The sequence below is a fragment of the Thermobia domestica genome, chromosome 8 (assembly GCF_964235325.1).
Source record: "Thermobia domestica chromosome 8, izTheDome1.hap1.1, whole genome shotgun sequence".
NCBI classification, from domain to species: domain Eukaryota; kingdom Metazoa; phylum Arthropoda; class Insecta; order Zygentoma; family Lepismatidae; genus Thermobia; species Thermobia domestica.
Window position 1 is genome coordinate 151,742,599 of NC_137461.1, and position 22,336 is coordinate 151,764,934.

Genomic DNA, 22,336 nt, shown 5'->3' on the forward strand with positions numbered 1-22,336 from the left:
GGAGATCCGAACGGGAGACTATTTTACCTCCGGAATTTTTATTTTTTTACCTAAGGAAGAACCATCATATTTATTTATTCTCCTCCTTCGTCCCTTGTGAGAAATAGATAATGTGGTAGTATTCTCATTTCCTTTCCACATCTCCATGCCGTTGACCATCTAGTGGTTCATCGGCCTTTTAGGACAGTTTCCCCTCCCAAGATCAAGAAGGTATCCTGATCTCCAACCGCTCATCTGTCCTCCGAGAAGGCTGTTGGCACTTGGTAGAAACTGACTCCTTATCCCGGGAGTCGGTCGGTCCCCACCTACGTTAGCCGCGAAAGACGTTGCCCGCTTTCTCCTGCGAGGAGGTGGAGGTTGGGATTTTCCGTTCTTTTAGAATGAGACCCGAAGGCTTTTCTCAAACCTCTCCAGTCCAGTACTTGGAAATGATAATACAAACTCTACAGGAATCGAGAAATCAGAACAGATGTAACGGTACCTGCAGACCCGACATCACTATTATCAATAAAATGGACCAATGCTCATAGATGTAGCAGTATCATGACTTATAACATTCAGTATGAAAATAAGCAAATATAAAGATCTATCTGACTGACGAAATCAAAAAGTTATGGAAATATCAGAAAGTTACAGTAAGACCAATCATTATCTCAACTACAGCAATTCTTCCTAAAAGTGCTGTGATACAACTTGGACAGATAAACAAGAAACGTCTCCTAATATACCTACAAAAATCAGTAATAGTAGACACCCGTTATATGGTCAGAAAGTTCTTTGGAGGTGAATAACTCTTCAAGTAGTCTGTACTTTCAGAGATGGCCGTCAAATTACTAAGCTGAAACAAGTTTAAACCGAGATACAGAATTATTATTATTATTATTATTATTATTAATGATAATAATATGTTCAACTGTTTTGAACATTATTATACAATATACTGCACTTTAATGATATATATAATGTTTCTGCATATATAAACTCGTAGAATAGGATATTATTATCATTATTATTGGAGATTTGAAAATTCAAAGCCGTATCTGAGATCTCAGACGAAGCCAGAAAAAAACACGTATGACCTAGAGTAAAAAAGGACGAGTTATGGGGAAGTGAAGTATGCAAGTTTTACTAAGTGGGCGCCAAGTAAAAATGATTGGAAACCACTGCATTAGACGAATAAAGTGCATATATTATAATACAAAATTTTAACAGCGGGTTAAACACCAGGCACAAAGTATCATATTTAACGATTATAATTCTGTATATAAGAACGTAAAGCCATGATGTAAAGAGAATATTGAACAGTAATTTCCGTATGACAATAGCTGCAGACAAATATAGAACACACACTTATATATTGCCATTATATGCTTTACTTAATTTGTATTTAATGTTCACATATAATATACCGACGTTCTGTCAACATTCATCACATCTCAGATGTTATATTTTAAACATAATAATTACTTATGTCATGACATGATTGAATACATACAACTGATTTATTCTAATGTAACTATTTTATGTAATTATTTATGTGTTGAGGAATATATCATTAAATACTAAATGAACGAAACGGGAATCGAACTCACGACCTTCCAACTAGAAGTACAGTGCTTTAGCACTGAGGTAACATGAACAATCATTCTGACGTAATATAACTGAATTTTAAAGACAATGAAATTCAAATCCGTTGCAAATGTTATTTCTCCACTGTCTTTTTCATTCTACTATGGATGAATCACCTTATATGTGCGCTGTATTTACTTTGATTAGAAATGTTCTTTTACGTATGAAAATGTAGACTACAAACAAGCATGTGTTCACCTGCATATATACTGTAAATTTCGAAGTTCCATATTATTATGTATTTCAATGAATGTTACTTTTTATCTGCACTTAATACAATTTCAACATGTCTTATTTCATTTAAAAGAATAAAAAAAACATCTGCACAATTTTCCTGGATTATGAAGGTTGGCTTGATACGTATACTAGCTGATATGCCCGTTCTTCTTACAGTGAGAATAACATTATGGTAAATATTTGAATTCCCTTCCTCTTGGAATATTAATTTCAATGCCACTTGAATGAAAAAGATACAGAAGACCCTATATCGCCACAAAATACGTTTTTAATCAAATTAATATAATTAAAAGTCCCAGCTTGAAAAGGGTACAACCTATCTTTTAAAAGTTATTAAAAAACATTTTCCCCACCGCGAAAACCATGAATTCGATGAATATTCCAGTAATTTTTTATATTTTACTTTTCAACTTTCCGATCTTCTCATCCTCTGCCGATGGGAATGAATGTGGTCTTAAACGCTATTGGGAGCGTCATTATTCATTTCAGCGACCCAGGAAACTATGGATAACACTAAGATAAGTCTTTTACATTATTTATACATGTAAACCTTCCAAATTTCTATCCTTTGGGGTATCTTACCACAGTATTTTTTCTTAGATTGAAAGTAGTATGTTTACCATGTTTGGTAAAAGTTGCTACAGACGTTCCGTAGTTACGCTGTAATATAACTGTACACATCCATTAAAATATTTATAGCTGAGCGAGCAATGCCTTCTAGGCTGCCCTTGTAAATTCAAACCCAGCTGGCATGCTTATTCATGCCCAACGTGGCATTAAACGTCATTGCGATTGTAATGTAATAGCTTGACGAATTAAAACTGTGGGTTCGACACTAATCTCAGTCATTTGAGATTTTATTTTTCATCTCTTTTCACCCCACAGTAATATCGTAGTCTTTGATTCCTTGTACATGTCAACTCCTTTCCACCAATCCAGGGTACTAACGCAAGCTAAATGTAGAGATGTAAATGGTATAGGGAGTGTCAACAAAGGCTCCGAAGACCATAGACTCGATACTAATGTCAATCGTTTTGATTGTATTTTCATGTTACCATTTCTTCCAACACCACAGGTACTAATGGGTTGAACTTGTACTTGAACGGCAAGAGGAGTGGTGCTATTTATCTCGGAGATCCTGAAATTATGGACTCTACGCTAATATCAGTCTTGTTGAATCATATGTTACTCCCTCACGCCTAGGTGTGCTATGGGCCTTACCCGTATTGGAGGCTGAACTTAAATTTGAAGGCCATCAGAACTGCTCTCCATGAACATGGGGATCCTGAAAGGTATGGTATCCGACACTAATATCGGTAATTTTCAATTATTCTTACATGTCACAATTTTAGACACCTCTTCAAAGTCCTAATGAGGACTGAACTGTTTTTTGAATGGCATCTGGAAAGTCACTCTTTATCTAAACTATCTCCAAAATTATGGATTCGACATTAATATTGGGCGATTTCAATTTTTTACGTCAGTACGTTACCCCCTGGGTGCAAATAGGAGCTTAAATCAGTGTTAAACAAAATCGAAAGTGACACTATTTATCTAAACAACCCCGAAAACTATGAATTGGACACTAATATCAATTATTTTCTATCATTTTTGTATGTATCCTTAGCTTAATGCTTAGGAGTCCCCATAGCTTACTGCGACACTACTCTTTTGCTGACTGTGAGTAATATGTATAGGAAGTTCGGTTAAAATTACTCCAGGCATATCAGAAGTATGTTGAAACACACACACACATGCACACTCACATACATATTTATATATATAAATATAGATGAGAGATATAAAGAAGGGGAGAGAATGACCAAAGCGTCACCATTCCCACTTACAAAAGCATTGTAGATTTGAACTGAAAACCTATGTAAAGAAGTTCGTTCTGCTTTCCTTGGTAAAGCACAATTTCAGTCTTAGTGAAACCTTTGGGGATAATGAAGGTTTGGGGGGAAGTTTCGTTTTTCTTTTTAATAAACTGTAACCACAATCGGATTTTGGATATTCTCTGATGTTCTCTTTACGCCTGTGACTATATTTCAAGAACGTAATTCACATGCTGTAATGAGAATATTAAGAAGTAACCTCCGTATGAGAAATGGATGCAAATAAATACAGTACACAATTTATTTATTGCTATTATACGAATTTCTTAATTTGTGTTTAACATTCATATATAATATACCGACGTTCTCTCAACATCTACCACATCTAAGATGTTACATTTTAAACATAATTACTTATGTGTTAAAATGATTATATGAATATATATATATATATATATATATATATATATGCAAGTGGTTTATTTTAATGTAATTATTCATGCATTGATTAAAGCAGAATTACGTACCTAAAATTTTGACCCAAACGGGAATCGAACTCATGAGCTTACGATTTGAATTCACATGGTTTATCACTTTTTTCATCACGCTGTTTTTCATTTCAACATAAGATCAGCACAAGTCAGTTAACAAAATGATGAAGGTAAATACAAATCGGTATGTACAGTAAAAGGTACATAAAGTATTTAAAGTATCTATTGCCCTTAAAAATGTACAATAACCTATTGTGCATGGCAAAAGTATTTTGTGTTAGCTGTGCAGATAGAAAACATAGTATATGAAATATGAACAAGTTTCTGAAATTCAACTAATAAATATAAAACAGTGTTGCCAGTCAATCAAGTATCAGCTTGGTATTTTTGTTTCCGGAAAGAAGTCAAGTTAGGAACAAAATAAAAGACTATAGAAATAGCCGTTAAGGTAGTGCGGCACATGTGGGCCATATAGCGACAATAACAGGTCACATCACCATTGATTCACCATATTCAATAAGGCGATGTTGAATAGTGTCCTTTTAAATACAAGACGCGCAAAAATCAGTCACTAAACCCAAGTAAATAACATCGGGCTGCAGTATCAACAATTTGATGTACCACAATGAACTACACAGATCTTTCCTGATAAGTTAAATAAGAAGCATGTAAAACATGCCATATACATTACTAATTACTATACTTAACGACTATTGTAGGAGTACAGTTTTGTCGAAGGGTGTTTAAAGTAGGAGTACAGTTCTTTAAAGCAGGGCACTTCGTCTAAAGCATTATTTAACAATCTGTAACAAACTTCATGGAGAACCGATTTCAGATAAGTATATTGAGATGTGAGATGTCCAATATAGAAGCGTGCTTCTGAAGAAAGACGGTGTAATAAGTGCATGAGGACTTAAATAATAGGATGATCAGGATGCTCGTGGAACAAATTTAAACATCGTTGGAGAAATAGTGTCTTTGTCTGCAATTCAACTTCTTTCAAATTTAAGCCATAATGTTGAAAATCATTGCATAAGATTTTGTAGGAAACACAAAAAATCATAGGTTTCCACATAAATTTATCCACAGTTGTCTAAAGTCTTGCAAGATGATAGGTAGAAAAAGGCAATACCAGGGCAGAATAGCGTAATTGAGATAACCCATATAAACGCACAATGACGTCTCGGATAGCAGCAAGAACATCTTAAGCACGTGTGTGTGGTAGGCCATCATGTTGTATATGGTTAATAAGATGAGCAATGACAGTTTGTAATCGAACACTAATACATCGACTAATAATTTTATAATCGCAGCTGAATGAAGAAAGAGGTCGATAGTCCGCCGCTATACGAGGATGAGGCTTCTTCGTAATCAACACAATGACAGCAGTCCGAAAGAATTCTCCCAAAATGCCGACTTCCAGCACATAATTCATCCATTCAGTTAGCATGGGCCTCATTAAGTGTTGAAAGGTTTTATATAGTTCAACGTATTCCATCTATGTCAGGCGTTTCAGAATTCTTAGCTGTGAGTACGGCTTGCTTCACTTCCTCCTGGGGAAAAGGTTGAGTAAGCTTCTGTCTTTGTTCCTCCGTTAATCTATGTAGCAAGTGACCAAAGTAGTCAAGGGGTAGTATGTCAATAACATCCTACAAATTAAATAATTGTTATGGTCGAAATATAGTAGCTTGTATATCAGAAAACTTAGTAACTGATCCTCCATTTTCATTATTTGATATAAAGACATACACTCATCAGAATCCATGGAAAGGGTCTTACTACGAATAAGAATTCCCGCTTGTTGACTACAATGGATTTGTAATAGTTTCTTTCGCCTCGCCTCGTGATGGATGCTACTCGTTTGTTCCCTTGATGAGCCAAAACATATAAATTATGTAGTACATCGAAAAAAAATTATACATTTGATTGAAACCCTGCACCTTATCTTTACAATAGGATATATATATATAATATACTGCTCCACAAAACTTAAGCAACCCGAGAGAACTTGGTATAAGTGACGTGTAAGGCCCATTCAACACTGGTTAGTGGCATGCACATACACAGAGACACACAGGCAAGGCGGGCACCCACTCTATCGCATAAGCAGCACCGTTGCAAGCGCGGTGAACAACTTTTGCCATGAGGCGTATACCACAGCCCAGTAGTGTCCTGGGCTCCAAGCATTGAGTTAGTGGTTCTTGTGTGGGGTACACACCTTGCAATGGCTGGTAGACGACATTTGAGTGACTAACCGCTGGCGAATAATTGGACAGTTGGAATTGGGCCGATCGCAAGTGGAATTGGCGCAGGAATTCAACGTGAACAAAAGTGTTGTGTCCAGGCTGTGGAGTCGCTTCCAAAATGGAGGTGAAGTCAGTAGACGTCATGGAGGAGGCCGCCCGAAGAAGACGTCGGCCGTCGAGGACCGATTTCTTACAATTTTTGCCAAACGTAACCGTCAAGCTTCATGCTCTCAACTGGCCAACGAGTTGTTTCAGGCTACAGGACAACACGTGAGTCGTGAAACTGTTCGTCGACGGCTCAATAGAGCAGGACTGTATGTAAGAAGGCCTGTGCTGTGTGTGCCATTGAAACTGGAGCACAAACGTGCGCGTTACACATGGTGTCAGGAATATGTTGCATGGGGGGAACACCAGTGGCCTCGTGTCATGTTCTCCGATGAGTCGAGATTCAGCCTGTCGTCTGATTCTGGTCGGACTTTAGTGTGGAGAGAGCCAGGAACATGCTATCATCCGAACTTCATTGCTGAACGGCCGTCCCATGGCGGTGGTTCCATTATTGTGTGGGGTGGAATTATGCTGGATAGGAAAACGGACCTCCATATTGTACAACATGGCACTTTGACAACACATCGGTACCGGGATGAAATTCTCAATACACATGTGCGCAATTTTCGCGGAGCATTTGGCCCAGACTTCCTGTTCATGGATGACAATGCCCGCCCACACCGTGCACATCTTGTGTCCGAGTATCTGGAGAGCGAAGACATTACGCGTATTGCATGGCCTGCATATTCGCCGCACTTGAATCCCATCGAGCATGTGTGGCATGCTCTTGGGCGGCGAATAGTGCAGCGCAGTCCACCAGCACGCACTCTCCCTGACCTGCAAACAGCTCTCCTCGAGGAGTGGCGCCATCTGCCGGAAGACTTGATCAACACTCTGATTTGCAACATGGAGGCCAGATGTCGTGCCTGTATAGCTGTTCGTGGTGGTCACACGCCATATTGACTGCCTATGCCCTCGCACAATCCAGCTTCACCTGTTCAGGTATTGTTGTGCTGAACTTTTTGGTCACTCTGTACATCCTAATTGTATTGTTCGTCTTCATTTGTGTTACATTGTCCATCTGGACTGTCTGATTGTTCATTATACTTGGTGCAGTAATCGTGTCGTTTAATTTTCTGCCACTTTCTTCGAGTTGCTTAAGTTTTGTGGAGCAGTGTGTATATATATATAACGAGTTTAATATTATATTCCCAATAGTCAGTGATACTCTTACGAGCAGAACGCCGCTGAATGAGGCGGTGCCAGGTTTCCATAAATTCTTGTACATATAGTTTTCCATAATAATAGATGTGTTTAGATACTATGTACCTCTACCTCGAAATATTTTGTTAGTATTTAACGTAATACTTAAATGTGGTACAAAGTGAACACACACATATATGGGGGAAATTTGCATATGAAGCAGACCGCAGAGTAAAGGTTGAGAAATAAAAAAATTAAAAAAACCTGTCTTGGGCGAGCTGATATTCGTGAAATAGGTAAACTTCGGGAAGCCGGATGTAGCGTAAGCCAATGATCTTTCAAACCAAGTTCTGTAACTAGCCAGTACAGAAAAGCACTGTAACTGTAACCCGAAATATGCTGTGATCGATATAAACTCTATTTAAGTCTCCCCGATGATAATGAGACGAGCAAAATGTCCCTCACATTCCTGTGCAACTGTTTCGAAAAGATTGTCGGGCAGTCTTTTGATTGGACCCCGAAAGCGAATACAAGTTCAGAATTTTAACGTCACCTAACATACCACTAATTAAGCTACCAGATTAATAGTAAAAAAAAAAATGTCAAACTGTATACGTTGGCAAACTAAAATAGCAGTACCTGTAGCGTTGTAAGTGAAATTACAACCATTATAACCTTGGATATTCACGAAGGAAGCAGTACCGACCTCCTGTAAAAAGCAAACATCAATTGAATGATAACGTAAAAAGTCATGTAAAGCAGTAAATTTGAGAGTACTGGTATATTTGTTAAAATTAATTGATGTAAACTGAAAGGGAAACATAATATATGGAGTAAGAATCACTAAGTGAATGCACCAACCCAATACGTAAACAACACCGTAGTGAATGAGTAACGGGGAAGTCACTTCAATCAAAACGAAAACAATATACCAAAAACGCAAACACAATAGCTGAGGATTAACTGCTGGAGTAGCTATTGTAGGCAGTTCACAGTAACTTGTTGCTTCAGAAGACCGTCTGTAGTAAGTAGACGAGAATCACGTGACACTTTCATGGCGGTTGATACTTTCCGTTTCTTTATTTCGTCTAGCCGTGTCTGCGAGGGAAGGCAGCAGTAACTTATCAGTATAATTTTGACTTATAGATTTGTGTAATGAGAGGTAGTCGTGGTGGAGTAACGTGAAGGGAAGACAAAGGAACAGTCAAGTGACTCTTCGAAACCTCGGGAGTATTCACACAAGTACATATATCAGAACGTGTCATGACAGCTTTAGTAGTAACAGGAGATAACACATTCGGAACTGTCAGGAGTAAGGAGGGGAAATGTTGCACATCTTGTATGTTAGGAACACCAGGCTCAAGTTCTATTGTTCATAGCTTCAGAGGAGGCAATGTTTCTGCGAGACGAATTAGAGCTTGAATACTGAGGGGTTTGAAGTAAAGTTCCAACGAACAGCTCAGTCATGTGTAAGGTATCTGGTCGATGCCGGGTAGGTATATTACTAGGCTGACGTTTAGTACATTGACTATAAATCTGAGTACTACTGCTACAATAAAAACAGGTAGGAGGCTGACCAGGATATATAATTGTAGCACGATTACCTTAAAAAGTCAATTTAGACGTAATATGCTTTTCCAGAGTCATATGCACAACACAAACTCTATTATACACAGGAAAATGTAGTTTATTAGACCATTGCTCATTAAGTACTTTAAAAATAGATCCATAAGGGCTGAGTGTTGTATGAATCACTTCGGTACTGAGTTCAATGGCCAATTCTAAAATCCACACTCGCATGACGTCCTCAGTCACTCATTATATGGACAACACTCAGTCCCATCAGAATGTGTAAAATCATCTCTTCAGATGTTGTACGCAAAATATTATTATATGTACTAGGAGCACTAAACTTAACATAAAGGAAGTAATGTTAATTTTGCAATTTAATGACTTCAACCTGATCCAAGGTCACCTTTAATTTATCTGCAAGCCATGTGTGAATCTCAAGAGGCGTCGGTCTTAAATAGCATGAACTCTTATCAAACTCAAATTTGATTGTGTTTTTACGTATTGTATTCATGATTCACTAATAAACAAAACACCTACAAGAATCTAAACGTCCACAAGCAAACAGCTCACGAAACAAAACACACTCTCAGAGCACTTATCACACGTCTGCACAGCAAGATGGTCAGTACTCTAATCTCCACAAAGCTAACATGGCCACTCTGGGTGAGCCCCTTCTAACTAAATATAACTGAATTTCAAAGACAGGGACATTTATATCCATTGCAAATGCTGTTTTTTCCCTTGTCTTTTTACTTTACTGTAGACGTGAGAACTATTCACTGTCTTTCCGTTCATTGGAAATGTTCTTTTACGTATGGAAACCTAAATGATAAAGCGAGCATGTGCTGACATGAATACACTGTTTCGAAATATTGTATCATTAAGTATTTCACTCAATGTGACTTTTTCTACAATTAATAACATTTCAACATGTCCTATACTTAAAAGAAGAAAAAAACATACATGCACAATTTTTCCAAATTGCAAAAGTTGACTTGGAGGTTCGAACCTGGCATCTATGGTTTGCGTCAAAACAGCCGTAATCAATGCGCTCAACCTTTTTGGAATAAAGTGTACCTCTCAAAATTTAGGATTGAAAGATGGTTGTGAACTGTTCCAAAATACCTGTCTCAATATTTAGGATTGAAAGGTAGGTGCAAACTGGTTCAAGATATCTCTCCTAATCAAATTAGTAAATATGACTTTGAAATCATCTCAGATATTATCATAAGACTAAATCTCGCAAGGGTATACTACGTAGAACCATGCTAATGTACACCTCAAAATCGTAATACTCGCTTTCAATAAGTTTACGTGTATGTATAAACAGCCTCTTTGCATTGTGTACAAGTAACATGTTTCATGATATTTTGTTAAATGTGAATATATAGGCTTATGAATGTATTTGAAATTTCGTTTTCCAAATGTAAATGGTTCAGGCACAGCTCTCAAAATTTGGTGAATATAATTTCAGTAGGTATTTTTATTTTTTTCTGATTGATTCAGTCTTATGAATTAACCTTGTGAAGTAATCTTGGTCTTGTTTAAAATACCCGATCTCAAAATTTTGGGAATCTTACTTGAAACATATGACGTCACACACATTAATAAGAGAAGTGTTGTAAGTTCTGTTAGCGATTTAAGTTGAGCAATAAAATATTAAGTTCGTGAATACTCAAGCGTTAAATATAGAATCTCAAATTGTTCATCAATTTCAAGAACAAAATAATTTCGAACTTAAATACTATGAATAAAACACTACATACTAAGTAATACATACTAAACAATGAAACGGAATGATACATAAAATTCTGTATAATAAACAGTACCTTTTAATTGCCAATAGTAAGATACGGACTTTGTAGCCAAGCTTGCACTGCAAAATATAGGTTTTAATCTTAGTTAAGGTTTAGTCTCTTTCGGTCCTTGCGTACAAACAGATACACATGGATAAACAGAAAATCTAAGGGTACGCAGAGCACTGTGTGATATAACTTTGGAGTCTCTCCCTAGTCTTTATTTTATTTTTCAAGAAATCATTTTTTTTCACATTTCTTCGTGTGTAATATAGTTTCTATTAAGTGTTACTTATTGTATTTTCTCATATACAGGATAGTTTTCCGTTGCGAGTTAAAGGACTTCATGTGGTCAGAGAAACCGCCCTTGCACACTTCTTGTTCAAAACATTTGTAGTCCTTTTGCCAAAGAAGTTACAGAAAAGAGTAAGTTGTCTTTCAAATACAATGGTGGAATTGTATTTAAGAATCCCCGTACACACAATGATTCGAATGAAACCCCACCATAGATTGTGTGTCTATAAACATCATACTGGTCTTAGTTTAAAGGTTTGGTATCTCTGCCACCGTAAACGGTAGCTAATCGTAGTGTCTCTAGAGAACATGGCTCTAATGGTTTAAAGTTTCCCTGACAAGAGAACGAGTATAATTTGTGTGGATCACAGTCTACTTATATATTTATTTCGTCTTTTTTTGTGCCTATTCTAAATACTTGCATCATGCTTTTACCGTTGGGAAGGAGGAGGTTGGATTGCAGCGTTACCGTACAAGAACATTACCTCAATTATCCTACAATAAGTATTGCACAAGTGGTTATAATGTTGTTATTAGCTTTAAGATGATAATGAAGTTTTAGGAGAACCTACTTTGATCCTTTGGCAACAAGACCATGACACTCAAATGCAGCCTCCATCTGCTGTAATATATATCTTTTTTAATGTTCTTTTCATACCTTCAATGCACTTTGGTAAACTTAAAGTTGCAGGTTTTTACACCACTGTTTCACACAAGAAACCTTGGCCTTGTCAATATCGAATTTTTATTTTTTTTTTATTTTTTTTTCTCGCAGATGGGTCTTCAGAAGACCAAACAGGAAAAAATCTGAAAGAGCCGAGTTCGGACTATAGGAAGGCTGAGGGATGAATTTCTATCCCATTCTCATGATTTTCTAGTGTCACTATTTCTGCCGTGTAACATGGGTTCCTGTCACCACGGCATGGCGCGTCCGCAGGTTGCGGATCGAGGAGAAGGCCTCTAGATATAGAGGTTAGCTGCGAATATACTGAATAAGCAGTCGCGGACAGCCGACTAGGAGTTGTCCTCAAGCTTGGGGGTTTGGGTAAGTCTAACAACCTCATCCTGTAAGAAAAAGCATTTGTTCAGAAATATTCACAAAAGCCTCGGACAAGGACTGATAACTTGGCACGACCTCAGCAAAAGAAAAGGACATGAGATTTGGAACATGGAATATTAGGAGTCTTTATAGGGCAGGCGCGTTAAAATCCGTAACGAGTGAGTTAGAGAAATACAGGATGGACGTAGTAGGAGTTCAGAAAGTTAGGTAGAAAAGAAATGGATCTGTGAATTTCGGAAATTTTACGTTCTTTTACGGGGAAGGAAATAAAAATCACCAGTTAGGAATAGGGTTTTTCGTTCATAAACGTATATTACCAGCAATTAAACGGGTTGAATTTGTTACTGACACTTTCTTTTATTACTCTTAAGGGTCGGTGGTGTGATATTGTTTTAAATGTACATGCCCCAACTGAAGATAAGGATGATGATATAAAATACAGTTTTTACGAAGAAGTGGAAGGGATATTTGACCAACTCTCGCGATACCATACGAAAATTCTATTAGGGGATTTCAATGCGAAGGTAGGACGAGAGGATATTTTCAAACCGATTATAGGGAACGAAAGTCTGCATAAGGAAAGTAATGACAACGGTGTTAGACTCGTGAACTTTCCAACATCCAAAAACCTAATCGTGAAGAGTACAAAATTCCCACATCGCCACGTTCATAAATACACTTGGATATCACCAGACGGAAAAACACATAACCAAATTGATCATGTTTTAGTAGATAGAAGGCAATCTAGCATAATTGATGTCCGGTCGTTTAGAGGGGCTGATTGTGACTGATCACTACCTTTTAGCAGCGATAATACGAGAGAGGTTATCGCTGAATAAAGGTAATATTCATTGTCCGAAAACGGAGAGATTCAATTTAAAGAAATTAGAAGAAAGCCAGGTAAGAGAGAAATACCAGATTGAAGTTTCGAATAGATTCTCGGCTTTAGAAGATTCGGAGTGCACTAGTGTTGAGGACACCTGGATTGAAATTAGAGATAGCATTAAAATTTCAGCAAAAGAAAAATTGGGTCACGCGGAAATACGTTGGAACAAACCATGGTTCTACAAGGAATGCATAAAACTAGCAGAGAAGAGAAAACAAGCAAAATTACGCTCGCTACAAAATCCGAATGAAATAACTACACAAAATTTCGCAGATATCAGGCGGGAAACATCCAAAACTTTCAGAACAAAGAAACGCGATTTTTTGAAACCTAAAATTAAGAAACTTGAAGATAATAGCAAAAATAAAAACAGCCGAGACATGTATAAGGGAATCAACAAATTTAAGAAAGGCTATCAACCTCGTGCTTATATATTGAAGAAATCTGATGTTACAGTTCTCACTGATACGGTTAGCATCTTAAATAGACGGGAAGATTTCTTTGACGATTTGCTTAACACGCAACCAAACACTAGTGTGCGTGGAGAAAAGAAGATACACACCGCAGAACCGTATATTCCAGAACCTAACAGAATAGAGGTAGAAACCGATATAAAAAAAATTAAAGAAACACAATTATCCGGGGGTAGATGAAATTCCGGCTGAGTTAATTTCAGCTGGAGGCGAAAAAATTGTAGAACAAGATACACAAACTCATTCTCCTTATCTGGAACAAGGAAGAATTGCCACAAGAGTGGAAAGAATCAATCATTGTCCCAATCCACAAGAAAGGCGACAAAACTGACTGTAATAATTATCGAAGCATTTCTCTTCTGTCAACATTCTATAAAATACTTTCAAATTACGCAGATGAAATTATTCGAGATTATCAGTGCGGATTTAGACAAAATCGATCAACCATCGACCAAATATTTACCATTCCACAAATACTCGAAAAGAAGTGGGAATACAATACCCCGGTACATCAACTATTTATCGATTTTAGAAAGGCGTACGACTCGGTTAGGAGCGAAACATTATACAACGTTCTTACGGAACTTGGAATACCGAGAAAGCTAATTAGATTCAGATATGTTTAAATGAATCCCAAAGTAAAGTCTGGGTAGGAAAATTTTTGTACACGAGCTTTCACGTCAAAAAATGGCCTGAAACAAGGAGATGCAATGTCGCGATTATTATTTACCTTCGTTTCGGGGTACGCTATAAATAAAATCAAAGATAGCACAGGGTGTCTATCGGTCACGAAAGGGACGAATGTCACGGAAAAGTCACGAAATTTAGCTTTTGGGTCACGATTTTTTTTAACTATACAAATGTAAGTACAGATTGAAAAATTTTATTCTATAAAATATCAAATTTCAATATCAAAAATGTCTATCGTCGGCTTTAGACGCTACGAAATCGCAAGCAAAGTACGTTTTTATCGCATGGAGGAAAATTCGGCCTAATTCGCACCCAAATTTGCTCTTGAAAATACTAAGAAATTTTGATTTGGTAAAAAAAAAGAAAAAAAAAAGGCCACGAAATTTCATTTTGGAATTTTAGTAGACACCCTGTAGCAACTATGGCCTACAGTTGAACGGTATTTACCAGGTTATGGCATATACTGATGATGTAAATGTAATAGGGGATGATAGGACAACAATAGAAAGAAATGCAGAGATCTTATTAAACGCTTGCAGGGACATGGGCTTAGAAGTAAAGTCAGAGTAAACTAAATACATGGAAGTGCGTCGGGACCGTAATACAGCAAATTATGGATGCGTTAAAATATTAAATAATACTTTTGATAAAGTTGATAGTTTCAAATATGTAGGGTCAATATTAACAGAGGAAAATCATATTAACGAAGAAATTAAATGTCGACTAAAAGCAGGGAATTCGTGCTATTATTCGGTTCAAAATCTCTTGTCCCGAATTCTGTCGAAGAATTTAAAGCTTAAAATATACAAAACGATAATCATGCCTGTTGTTCTCTGTGGTTGCGAAACATGGTCACTTACTCTGAGGGAAAAACATAGACTGAAAGTATTTGAAAACAAGATCCTGAGACTAATATTCGGACCCAATAGAAACGGAAATGGAGAATGGCGGAAGCTTCATAACGAGGAACTATATAATTTATATGGTTTACCCAACATTGTTAGGGTCGTCAAATCTAGGAGGCTTGGGTGGACAGGTCATGTAGCTAGAATGGAAGAAAGTAGAAACGCTTTCAAAGTCTTGACTGGAAGACCAATCGAAAAACGACCATTAGGAAGACCCAGACGCAAATGGGAGGACAACATTAAGATAGATCTCACAGAGATTGGAATATAAAGTAGAAACTAGATGCAGTTAGCTAAGGATAGAAGTCAGTGGAGAGGTTTTGTGAACGCGGCATTGTACCTCCGGGTTCCATAGGCCATAGACTTAGTTAGTCATTATTTCTGTGTGAAGCTTGGCATAGTCATTATGAATTTGATGACCTTACCTTGCAGCTCCGAACTCTTGGTCTGGAGAGCACATCGTATCTTATTCAGTGACCAAGAATAACGTTCATTGTTAATTGAGGAACCATGTTCTAAGGAGTCTATGAAAATGACACCATAATGAAACCATATAAAGAAGGCCATAATTTTCTAGCCTGGTCAGGAAAGTGTGTTTTTATTAAACCGCTGCAACCGAAGTTGGATACTGGCGCGGTTCAATGTGTTATCCCCATAAAAGAGAAGCAACTTTCTGTGAATTGATATGGCTGATTCATCACAGATTTTGAACAAAAATTAATGTCTACTTCAGTGTCGATGTGGTTTACCTGTGAATAATGTTAATTATTACCATTTTGAAGCCAAAGAATAATAAAAAATATATATATATTTACCTAAAATTTCATATTGCAACTAATAACAATACTATACTCATCTGTGCTGAATATTATGCTCATGAGCGTAATATTATGTTCATCTGTGTCCTTTGTAGAAGAATGTAAAAAAAATACAATTTCAGACGACATTTTAACATTGTTGACCTCCGTTGACATGATCTCGGTTCCGTCACGCTGATCTGCCTGGAATCATAGAGACACATCACACAATATTCTTCCAGTCTTTTCCTTCAAACTACTTTCTTTATTTCACTGTGTTGTATTTAAGGGATTAACAGCATATGTGTATCAGACTACAAAAAGCCGGGATGTCATTCAACAGAATTTACGTAAGCATGAATCGAGATGTTTCAGTCGTCAAGCAAAGATATACATGATAAAAGGCAGAGGCTAGCAGATGCTAACTCCTGTGCTCCCGCGACACACCGACGAGTACTTGGATAGAAGGATCATTCGGATTGTTCAAACTGACAGGACAATAACAACCAGTGTAATCAGTCAACGTGGCATTTCACATGAGTTCACGAGCACTACATAATGAACTGTTTGAAACAGTTCTATATTCTTGCATTCCTTCCTGTATTTTACTTTGTGTAACCCTATATTCTGCCAGCTACATACCTAAGGGCGATTCAGCTACTCGGTATATGGCTTTTATCTTAGCCTTCTAGGTCTCTGGCCGTAACTCATATCGAGAGTGTGGGGTATGTTGGAACGTGTCAGCACTAGCCAGACGGGTTCCATGTATGGACACCGTGTGGCAACTCAGCGTAGTTACAAGTATTATTGAAGTAAGTGCTACATGTTTGTGATCCTGTGGACTATTTTCGGAATATCGTACGGATAACATATTGGAGTCAAATCACCTAATTTTAAAACATGACCGTGCTTCAATGTCTCAGATTCTCTTAATTTTTTTTCATGCATTAATACGAATCAAATTATGCTAAATTTTTTTTCCGATTTTTTGGATGAGAAATGGACCGGGCAGAAATTTTTGAAAAATGTGAATTTTGCTTCAATTTCACTTTCCGGCACTCATCATGAACTAAATTACCATAACTTCCTTATTTTTGAAGTTATTGGACTCATCTAGGTGTCAAATGAAAGCTTAATATTTGCTCTTTCAACAGATCCTAAGTAACCTTGCAAAATATTACACTGTCAAACATTAATGAGCATACAAAGCAAATTTTAGGGTTTTTTACAAATTGTGCCGTTGCTAAAAACTTACAATTGGGAAACTTTCGAAACTTTTTTTGTACATTCATCTTAACACGTACATGGCATGGTTAAAAAAATAAAGAAAGTGTTTTTTTATATTTTTGTAATTATTATTTTTTATGTACGGAAATATACAGTTTTAAGTTTTGTTATAAATTGTCATTGCTCGTAAGTTACAACTATGAAACTTTTGAATAGAATCATCTTAGCACATACATGATATGGTTAGAAAATAAAAAGGATGCTTTTGGTATTTTGATATATATATATATATATATATATATATATATATATATATATATATATATATATATATATATATATATATATATATATATATATTTCGTATTTTACATGTATGGAAATATATAGTTTTGTTACAAATTGTGTCATTGCTCGTAAGTTACAACTATAAAACTTTTGGAACTTTTTAATAGAATTATCTTAGCACATAAATGATATGGTTAAAAAAATAAAAAGTGTGCTTTTGGTATTTTTGTAATTTTTTATTTTTATTTTGCGTGTACGGAAATATAGTTTTAAATTTGTTACAAATTGTCATTGTTCAAAAGCTACACCTATGACACACTTGAAGCTTCATCTTGTAGAATCATTTTATCACATATATGATATGGTTAAAAAATAAAAATTGTGCTTTTGGTATTTTTGCTATTATTATTCCGGAATTTTTATTTTCCAGATTCCGGAAAGTAAAATCGGAAGAATTTCGGAATTCGGAAAAATCCGCAAAGTGAAATTTCCGATTTCGGAAAATTTTGGCCATCCCTACTCTGAAGTGACAACTGTCACACTTTGAAACTTTTTCAAATAATCATCTTAGTAAATATATGGTATGCTTAAAAATAGGACTGGCGTAATGTGTAGTTTTGGTATTACCATAATATTATATTTTTGTACTTTAACTATGACTCAACTTTTTTCCCAATTGTGCCATCGCTTACAACTTATCAAACTTTTGTAACTTTTTATAGGATTAGTTTGCATTTACTAGGTATGATTAAATAGAAAGGGATACCCTTTTTGTAATAATCTTGCGGTTTTGTGAATGGAAAATATAGGCTTAGGAATGTAAGGGGTTGAGTGATTATTACAAACCTTATCAACAGAAATAAGATATAATAGCCTAATGTACATAGATGAAAATAATAAACATACAAACCAGTAATACTTCTTAGAATTACATAGATTTACATACAAAATGTTGTCCTATATTTCACTGCTCATTCTTTTCCTTGATGATATGATGATGTCTTTTAATTTTGCTTTCAGTTGCGTTAAGTCCGGGCTGATTGGCTTGTAAAAGATGGAACAGGAACTTCCCAGATGATATCTTCAAAACGTATCCAACAGAACTCATCATTTTCTGGCCAGTAGAATATAGAAGGCGATTCATGATAGCGATTCATGAATTACAGTCTGATGTACAAAAAAGCACACTTTTTATTTATTTTTAACCATATCATGTATGTGCTAAAATGATCGTATAAAAAAGGTTTTAAGAGTTTCACAGTTGTAACTTACGATCAATGTCACAATTTGTAACAACATTTAATATTGTATATTTCCATACAAGTAAAATACTAAAAAAATAATAATTACAAAAATACCAAGAGCACCCTTTTTATTTTTTAACCATATCATGTATGTGCTGAGATGATTCTATTAAAAAAGTTTCAAAAGTTTCATAGTTGTAACTTACGAGCAATGACACAATTTATAACAAAACTTAAAACTGTATATTTCCGTACATAAAAAATAATAATTACAAAAATACAAAAAAAACACCCTCTTTATTTTTTAATCATACCATGTACTTGTTAAGATGAATGTACAAAAATGTTTCGAAAGTTTCATAGTTGTAACTTTTTAGCAATGGCACAATTTGTAAAAATCCTAAAATTTGCTTTGTATGCCCATTAATGTTTGAAAGTGTAACCTTTTGCAAGATTACTTAGGATCTATTGAAAGAGCAAAGATTAAGCTTTCATTTGACACCTGGATGTGCCAAACAACTTCAAAAATAAGGAAGTTATGGTAATTTAGTTCTGTGATGCTGAGTGCCAAAAAGTGAAATTGAAGCAAAATTCACATTTTTCAAAAATTTCTGCCCGGCCCGTTTCTCATCCAAAAAATCGGAAAAAATTAATTTAACATAAGTTCATTGGTATTTATGTATGAAAAAATTTTGAAGAGAATCTAAGACTTTGAAGCACAGTGCCCTAGGTGATTTGACATGGAATGACCCACTGGTTTCTAAGCCCACTAATAGCATCCTTTTGTATATCAGCTTTGGGCCACAGTTACTACTGGACATTCTTAAATGCCTTTCCACCAGTGATCAATCCTATCATAAGCACTATTATTAGATTGAAAAGCAAGAAAGCAAATTATCGAATATTTCATGTGGATGAGTTCTATAGAAGTAGAGACTTTTACTCTCGAAAAGGTCTTGAATTAACCAGTTATTTCAATGTCGAATTATAGCAAGATTATTCTCTTCAATTTTCCTAATAAATTTACATTTTAGGGGCCTAAGCTTAGAAGTACTCTTTTAGTTAAATTCAAGAAACGTAGAGACGGGTTTCTGACGATAATTGCTAGAGACGAGTAAGTACTTCTTTACAAGGACGTTTATGTATCACATTGTTTTTGGCTATCTAGGCTGGAATCGTTTTCGATGGTCTATCTTCAGAAATAAAAGAGGGCTGGGCTTTAAGATTCAAACAATCCCTCAGGGGATCGTGCTCAATAAACTTTTGCACAAGCTTTTACACCATCCACCGTTGAAACAATCCTCGATTAGCTACGTGTCACTATGTATGTGTGACTGTGTTCCTAAAATTCCGGAAAGTTCTTTGTGACAATATGAATTAATTCGTATTATTTATCTTTATTTTTAGTTCCTTGTATTCATCAATTACATCGGAAAGAAATATTTTTTTTACATTTTGATGACTTTCTCAAAATTAAAACCACTTTCGAAGACAGATATACACCAAGTTCTGTAGCGACACAATTACTTCTGTATGAGGTTAAATATCTGGACAGTCTGTTCTGACTACTGTTCACTAATAAGCTAAAACATATGCCTGAAAATTCCATATTGGATAGTAATCATTTTTGTCTTTACGTATGACAGTCCTAAGTTTTGTAACTGAAAGTACAGCACACACAACAGTGCTGGCTACAGTTTTATACAGTGTTCACAACACATACTATTAATTTTGCTTTCTTTATGACTTTGATTTTTGGTAAATAGATACTTCAGGAGCAAAATATATTCTTAACAACTCGCCAAATTGAATTTTATGTTAAAAGAACCAATTAATTCTGACTCAGCAAAAGGGAAGCTTAGAAGCCACAGTTGTGTGTGTTTACTTGACGTTAGTGTACTCTGATGGTTGAAGGAAGGGGACAGAAATATTAACTTCATCTATGTTCAGTGGCCTCGAGTTTACTTATAATTGCGTTTACATTATGTCTTTCATTCCTAATTGATTACTTTAACATTCGTCCGGTATTGTATGTCATGTAGAAAAATACGATTTCCACTTACAAGGGTGCTTACGGAAGTGTGACTCACCGATTTGAATGAAACTTTGCACACTTGTAGAACATCGAAAATTAATCGACACACATTTTTTTTTTTCAATGGTGAGGGTTTAAGGGTAGAAACCACTCTTTGAACGTTAGGGGTGGTATCGAAGCATGGACAGAAAACAACCATTTAATGTAGAAGAAAACATACTACCATGGGGATTTTAGGACAGCTGATTGAGAATCTGACGTCAAAATTACAAAATTCAAAATGGTGGATCCAATATGGCGATTACAATTACAAAAAGTCTTCTAGTTTGAAGTGCTGTACATTTAACCAAGAATAATCATAGTTGGTAGGGATTACTGCGAGGAGGTTGCAGACCGATTTGAAACCCCTTTCTGTACTTATTTTAACGAGATGCTTGATTAAAGTGCGTCTCTGCACCTTCACTATTCGGGGTGCGTATTTAAAGTGTGTCTCCTTGCCTACCACTATTCGAGGTGCTTATTGAAAGTGACTCGCTTCCCCTCTCACTACTCGAGATGGATATTTAAAGTGATCACCTCTCCTCACACTATTCGGGGTGCTTATTTAAAGTTAGTCTCCTCTCATCTTACTATTCCGGGTTCTCATTCCAGCGTCTCATGCAAAGTCAGTCGATTTTATTATTAGATTCGTGAAGTGGTCACAATTCATCAACTTTTGAATCTATTTTAAGAACAAAAGAGTACTTCAAAATAGAAACCATTCCATAACTAAGATCCAATCACTGATTGATAATTAGTATTCTTCTCTCAGATTTGCAAATCGTATTAGGTATGCGTGGTACAAAAGCGGTTATTTGGAAGAGAAAACACCTGCATTTGAAAATCACATAACATTTTATTTCAAAGATCGTGCAGCATTTTGCGATTTGGGTACAGTTATTACCGTAATAAGGTGTGTGTGTGTGTATGTGTGGTGTAAACAATATTTATGCTTTTTGTTACTCTTTTTGTTACAGAATATCATTACTGCAAAACGTTTTCTCAATAAATTCATAACTATAACAATTGAGGATAGACTATGAAGTTCTGACATGGTGGGAGGTGAGGGGACTGACTATATATAAGCACCCCGAATAGTGAAGGTGCAAAGACGCACTTTAATCAAGCATCTCGTTAAAATAAGTACAGAAAGGGGTTTCAAATCGGTCTGCAACCTCCTCACAGTAATCCCTGCCAACTATGATTATTCTTGGTTAAATGTACAGCACTTCAAACTAGAAGACTTTTTGTAATTGTAATCGCCATATTGGATCCACCATTTTGAATTTTGTAATTTTGACGTCAGATTCTGAATCAACTGTTCTAAAATCCCCATGGTAGTAT

At 36.0% G+C, this 22,336-nt stretch overlaps 1 protein-coding gene across 4 annotated transcripts in view; it reads left to right on the plus strand.

The window, feature by feature from the left end:
• LOC145693292 (alpha-tocopherol transfer protein-like) overlaps positions 1 to 22,336 on the plus strand; it is a 104,979-nt gene that overhangs the window by 59,316 nt on the left and 23,327 nt on the right. For 2 of the 4 annotated variants that reach the window (XM_081769147.1, XM_081769144.1), the window contains exon 5: positions 11,370 to 11,480. The exons of 1 other annotated variant lie outside the window; for it this stretch is intronic. In XM_081769147.1, the coding sequence (XP_081625273.1) occupies positions 11,370 to 11,480 (111 nt within the window). Of the gene's footprint in view, positions 1 to 11,369; positions 11,481 to 18,694; positions 19,156 to 22,336 lie in introns of those variants that run through there. One more of the 4 variants, XM_081769146.1, reaches the window with a different exon arrangement.